General features: G+C 46.3%; 1 protein-coding gene across 5 annotated transcripts in view; it reads right to left on the reverse strand.

Moving 5' to 3' along the window:
- The window catches only part of LOC122554098 (choline transporter-like protein 5), a 281,888-nt gene that overhangs the window by 8,067 nt on the left and 266,897 nt on the right, over window positions 1–6,924 (reverse strand). For all 5 annotated transcript variants that reach the window (XM_043698569.1, XM_043698571.1, XM_043698568.1 and 2 more), the window contains one exon: window positions 1,838–1,922. In XM_043698569.1, the coding sequence (XP_043554504.1) occupies window positions 1,838–1,922 (85 nt within the window). The remainder of the gene's footprint in view (window positions 1–1,837; window positions 1,923–6,924) is intronic.

Raw genomic sequence — 6,924 nt, forward strand, 5'->3', positions numbered from 1 at the left:
GGAGGATCGGAATGGGAGGAGGGGAAGGAGGATCGGAATGGGAAGAGGGGATGGAGGATCGGGAAAGGAGGAGAGGAAGGAGGATCGGAATGGGAGGAGGGGAAGGAGGATCGGAATGGGAAGAGGGGATGGAGGATCGGGAAAGGAGGAGGGAAGGAGGATCGGAATGGTAACAAGTTAGAAGGCTTTTGGAGCTTTTAAATAAAATGATAAACAAACATGAAGCAAGCAGCTTGTGAAGCTCAGGAATTAATGTTTTAATTAGCTGCATGTTTAGAGAGCTCCGTCAGTAGCAACAGCAAATGCAGCTTCAGCCAAAATGAACGCCAGGGAACCGTGAGCAAACCTACAGCAGCCTCAGCTCAACCTGCCAGGAAACGCAGAGTAGCATCGGGAAGGTTTCTGAACCTCGATACTCAAACTGCATCGTTGGGTCAGTTCCCTCCAGCCATATCGGTTCCTAACGCCATCAGTCAGCCGGATGACGTCAGCTCTTCCTGCAACTTTAGCAACTTTGGAGCTTCCCTGAACACCCGCAAATCAGCTCAAACTGTACACAATGTCAACAGGAGCAAACTATCCACAACAACTAAACATTGAACAACAAGAGGCAAGGCCAATACGTTAAACGAAAAACCAATGGGCTCATTCCCATAGCAACACAATCCTTGGACATTGGGTAACTCAGGAGTAATCCATCACCTGAACCAGGTGATTGTGGTGAGTAAGGTTAATGTTGTTTCGCTCACTCTCTCAGGTGGAAACGGGGGTCAACGTGGAATTCTCTTCCCCAGAAGGTGTTGGAGGCTGAGCATTGACATTTATTCAAGACAAAGTTAGACAGGGGGTTTTTTTTCAAAGTCGAGGGTGTGGGAGGGTTATGGGGTCAGAAGGAAAGTGGAGCAGCCATGACCCTGTTGAAGGGGAGAGCAGGCTGGATAGGCCGAATCTCCTTCTCCTGCCCCTAAGACCCCTGTTCCTCTGCAGTTCCCATTGAGTAATCCTTCTGAGATAGACCCAGCTGATGAACCACTGCCAGTGCCAGCATGTCTCCCCCTTCTGGAGCTCAGAGACAACTGACAAATCAACGACTCAGTTCCTCAACTCATTTCAGACCCTGACTCTGCAGCTTACCTCTCGGTCTGTGCCTCAGTACTCCAGTAGCCCCTGGGAGACTGACCATGATGAAACAGTTCCCTGCTCCTGGCCAGCTCTTGCTCACTGTGGGGATTGGTGGGCACTTAGTGACATTGTGATTGGAGTACCCCAGCGAATGGGAATAATAAATGCCATGTGCTAACCTCCATGCGGTCTCACATTTGGGCCATAGTCCAATAAAACCCCCTCCAGGAGCCCATGCCTGGATTAGCAAAGGTCTATTCAACAAAGGGGGCATCACATTGGAGGTTAGTGCTATCCTTGTTCCACACATGGAGTATTTTGTGGGACTGCTGCTGCAGAATAATCAGGAGGTGTCCTGTTGCTGTCGACACCCTCTCAAACAACAGCACTGAGGCCAGATCTTCAGCACGGATTGTCGCTGAGTAGAGACATTGAACTCCTCACCTTGACCGTCTGTCAGTCACTGAACAAACCGCCTGTGTCTCAGAGGTCAGACCTAACCCTAAACCCTTCATCAGTGCTCAGAAAGCTTGTGATTTCAAATAAAACTGTTGGACTATGAGCTGGTGTTGTGTGACTTCTGACCTTGCCCACCCCAGTCTGACACTGGCTCCTCCACATTAGAGGAAACCAGCAATCCCCACGTAGCTCAGGCTGAACATCAACAACAACTTCACAGATTATCAAAAGCTTTGAGTTTGGGAAGTCTACTCACAGAAACAGAGGAACAATGTATCCACACACATTGCATAGACGCTGAAAAACCCATGTGCAATTAGATAGGATCCGAATATCACCGTCTGCAAATACAAGAACACGTTATACTCACACACTGACAGACCGATCACTGAAGATCACACACAGCTCAACAATCCCACAGAAATAGCAAATTCATTCCAAAAGTCAGAGAGACGGTTAAAACATCTCCAGAATCTCAGTGACACCAAACCCAGAGCACTGTTCACATGTGTAAAATAAAACGGAGGCAATGGACAACATGAAAAATGAACACACAGCTTCTCAGGCCAAAAAGGTTAGTGACCCTCTGACAGTGTGGCACTCCCTCAGCACTGACCCTCTGACAGTGCGGCACTCCCTCAGCACTAACCCTCTGACAGTGCGGCACTCCCTCAGCACTGACCCTCCGACAGTGCGGCACTCCCTCAGCATTGACCCTCCGACAGCGCGGCACTCCCTCAGCATTGACCCTCCAACAGTGCGGCACTCACTCAACACTGACCCTCCGACAGTGCGGCACTCCCTCAGCATTGACCCTCCAACAGCGCAGCACTCCCTCAGCACTAACCCTCTGACAATGCGGCACTCTCTCAGTACTGACCCTCTGACAGTGCGGCACTCCCTCAGCACTAACCCTCTGACAGTGCGGCACTCCCTCAGCATTGACCCTCCGACAGTGCAGCCCTCCCTCAGCACTGACCTTTCGACAGTGCACCACTACCCCAGCCTGATGGTGCTCTGGTTGTAATGACAGCGGGCTGGCTCCCCAGAAGCCTGGAGTAATGTTTGTGGAAATGTATTTGAGTCCCGCCATGACAAAAGATGAAATTTGAATTCAATTAGAAAGGAAATGAAATTGAAGCCAAGTCTTGTTGTACCCCAGGAGAAAGTGAGGTCTGCAGATGCTGGAGATCAGAGCTGAAAATGTGTTGCTGGAAAAGCGCAGCAGGTCAGGCAGCATCCAGGGAATAGGAGAATCGACGTTTCGGGCATAACTGAAGAAGGGCTTATGCCCGAAACGTCGATTCTCCTGTTCCCTGGATGCTGCCTGACCTGCTGCGCTGTTCCAGCAACACATTTTCAGTTGTTGTACCCCAGGCTGGGTCTTATAAAAACCCATCTGGTTCATTAATGTCCTTTAGGGAAGGACATTTGTAATCTCACATTATCTGGGCTACAGGTGACTCCTGACTATACGGTTGGGACTGAATGTTAACTGTCCTCTGAAATGGACCGAGTATGCCACTTAGGTGAAAGGATACTTCGGAACATGCAATATATTCTGTCGCTGTGTGACTCCCACAGCTTATGAACAAATAATAGATGTAGTTAAACATGGGAAAATGAGGTGATGCACTTTGAGAATAGAGGAACTGACTATGATGGAAATGGAGAAAGACTGCAGAAAGCTAAACAACAGAGAGATTTGCAAAAATCACAAAAAGGAACAAGCATCCAATTTCAGTGGGGGATAATAGGGAAGGCAAAAAGAATGTGAGTCTTTACTTCAAAGGGAAAGGCTCATCCCAGACTTGGACGGACTGTCTTATGAGGAGACATTGAGTATGTTGGGCCTGTATTCACTGGAGTTCAGAAGATTCAGAGACAACCTTATTAAAACATGTAAAGTTTTCAGAGATCAAGCCAAGAGGGGATGGGGAAAGGTGTTTCCGCCTGTGGGAGAATCGAGGACCAGGCAGGATAGCCTCAGAATAAGGAATCAGCCATTTAAGACAGAGAGGAGGAATATATTGTCTCTTTGAAGGTAGTGAATCTGTGGAATTCTTGACCACAGGGAGAGGGGGGGGCTGTCGAGGCTGGGCCATTACATAGCATCAAGGCTGAGCGAGAGAGAGATGTTTTATCAGGAAGGGAATCAAAAGTTATGGGGAAAAGGCAGGAAAGTGGAGTTGAGGATTGCTGTGTGCAGTTCTGGTCACCACATTACAGAAAGGATGTAATTGCTCTGAACAATGTACTGAAAAAAATCAGATCAGCCATGATGTCATGGACCTGATAGGCCGAATGGCCTAGCCTGCTCTGAGCACTAATGGTTTTACAGAGCCCCATGATGACCTTGACCTTGGGTTCATGCTGTTTGACATGTGGCCCCTCTACACTGTTCTGTACCTGTAACATCTTCCTTACTGTCCTGTTTTGGCACCATCACCTTGATCAATTGTTGTGATCTCTCTCCCTTAGTTTGTACAGGTCTGGATTACTTGTTACTTTGGTTAGATCTTTGGCATGTGACTCTTATACCTGTCATGTTATTCCAGCCATTTTTTTTCCACCTAATTTTTAATTTTTTGCAATTATCTCTCTGCCTCATTTAATCGGATTACAGATCATCCCTCTATTTGGTATTCAGTTGTTGACACTTTACTCACACTGTTTGACAGTTAGTTAAAAATCACCCAACACCAGGTTATAGGCCAACAGGTTTATTTGGAAGCACTAGCTTTCAGAGCGCTGCTCCTTCATCAGGGGGCTGTGGAGGATAAGATCATGGTCACAGAATTTGTAGCCAAAGGAGTCCAGTGTCATTGAAATGTGATACTGTAAGCAATCGAAGATTAAAACCTGCATCTTTTAGAATTGGATATGCAGGTTTCTGTTCTTTGATATTCTTTGGAACTTCTTGTGTGACACAGAAGTTCTTTCAAATTACATTCTCAAGATAGCTCAGGTTTTTAGATAATATGTTTGAACTCTCTCTGTGGCCCAATGCTATGTCAGACTGACAAACCCTCTGTATAGTTTTACATATCCCATTATAAAAGATGAAAGTTTTAATCTAAGATTGTTTACTGTATCTCATCTCCCTGACACTGGAGTCCTTTGGCTATAAGTTCTGTGTCTTACAATCTTAAACTCTACAACCACTTGATGAAGGAGCAGCCCTCCGAAAACTAGTGCTTCCAAATAAACCTGTTGGACTATAACCTGGTGTTGTGTGATTTTTAACTTTGTCCACCCCAGTCCAATACAGGGACCTCCACATCGTGTCTGACACTTGATCACCTGCATAGAGTTATTATTCGAAACTCCATTTGTATAATCTTCTGATCTCTCTGCCCTTGATCTTTCTGATTATAAATTCTATGTCTGTGTGCTTCTCTCTCACTTCACCTGACAAAGGCGCTATGCCCCGAAAGCTTTTGACTTCAAATAAACCTGTTGGATTGTAACTGGTGTCATGTGATTTCTGAATTTGAGCTCACAGCTCATGCCATGCTTGTCCAGAACAGCAGAGGGCAGTGTTCTCCACTGTTTGTAAGTGACTAACGGGTGTTTGCAAGTCAGAATTTCACTCACTAAGTGTGACACTGAGCTCTTCACTTAGTTCTTGTCTGTACATCACGCCTGTAGAACTGCACAAACATCTGCTTCTGTAACATAGAAACTAAGAAAATAGGAGCAGGAGTAGGCCACTCAGCCCTTCGAGCCTGCTGCACTATTCAATATGATCACGGTTGATCATCCAACTCAATCCCTTTCCTACTTTCTCCCTTCTACCCTTTGATCTGTTAAGCCCCAAGAACAATATCTAAATCCTTCATGAAAACATTCACTGTTTTGGTCTCAAAGACTATCTGTGGCAGAGAATTCCATAGGCTCCCCACTCTCTGCGTGAGCTCAATAAGACTGACATAAAAGATCCACTAAAACAGTGACAAAGAGGCTGTAACTGGTTTTAAAGTCTACTCTATGAAAAAGCAATTGTTCAGGGAGGAGGGGGGAGAGGTGACGAGAGAAAAATGTGACATTGTTGTTTAAGAAAGGGACAAAGGATAACCCAGGAAAGTACAGATCTGTCGGTTTGACATCAGTGTGGGGAAATTGATGAAGGCCATAATGCAGGATAGGCTAAAATAAGGAGGACTTCAACAAAGCATTTGACAAATTTCCGCATGGTAGACTGGTTAGCAAAGTGAGATCACTGGGAATCCAGGGGAAGCTAGTCAGTCGGATACAAAATTGGCTCAAAGGTGGTGGGGATTTGGAGGGTGGTGGTGGAGGGTTGTTTTTCAGACTGAAGGCCTGTGACCAGTGGAGTGCCACAAGGATCGGTGTTGGGTCCACTACCTTTCATCATTTATATAAATGAATTGGATCTGAGCACAAGAGGTACAGTTAGTAAGTTTGCAGATGACACCCAAATTGATGATGTAGTGGACAGCGAAGAGGGTTACTTCAGTTTACATCGGGATCTTGATCAATGGGCTGAGGAGTGGCAGATGGAGGTTCATTTAGATAAATTTGGAGAGGCAAATCAGAACAGGATTTATACACTTAATGGTAACGTCCTGGGGAGTATCGTTGAACAGACAGACCGAGAGGTACAGGTTCATAGTTCCTTGAAAGTGGAGTCACAGGTAGATGGGGGGGTGAAGAAGGCAGTTGGTATGCTTGCCTTGAGTATAGGAGTTGGGAGGATTATGTTATGGCTTTACAGGACATGGTGACGCCACATTTGGAATATTGCCTTCACTTCTGGTCGCCCTTCTATAGGAAGGATGTTGTTAAACTTCAGACAGTGCAAAAACGATTTACAAGGATATTGTCAGTTTGGGAGGGTTTGAGCTACAAGGAGAGACTGAATAGGCTGGGGCTGTTTTCCCTGGAGCGTCGGAGGCTGAGGGGTGAACATTAAGGGTGTGGATAGGGTGTGCAGCCAAGGTCTTTTTCCCAAGGTAGGGGAGTCCAAAACTAGAGGGCATAGAGTCAGAGAGTCAGAGAGAAGTACAACATAGAACATAGAACACTGAATAGGCTGGGCTGTTTTCCCTGGAGCGTCGGAGGCTGAGGGGTGAACATTAAGGGTGTGGATAGGGTGTGCAGCCAAGGTCTTTTTCCCAAGGTAGGGGAGTCCAAAACTAGAGGGCATAGAGTCAGAGAGTCAGAGAGAAGTACAACATAGAACATAGAACAATACAGCACAGAACAGGCCCTTTGACCCACGATGTTGTGCCGAACACCTGTCCTAGCTTAAGCACCCATCCATGTACCTATCCAATTGCAGCTTAAAGGTCACCAATGATTCTGATTCTGCCACTCCCA

Source organism: Chiloscyllium plagiosum, chromosome 11, assembly GCF_004010195.1.
Source record: "Chiloscyllium plagiosum isolate BGI_BamShark_2017 chromosome 11, ASM401019v2, whole genome shotgun sequence".
NCBI classification, from domain to species: Eukaryota; Metazoa; Chordata; class Chondrichthyes; order Orectolobiformes; family Hemiscylliidae; genus Chiloscyllium; species Chiloscyllium plagiosum.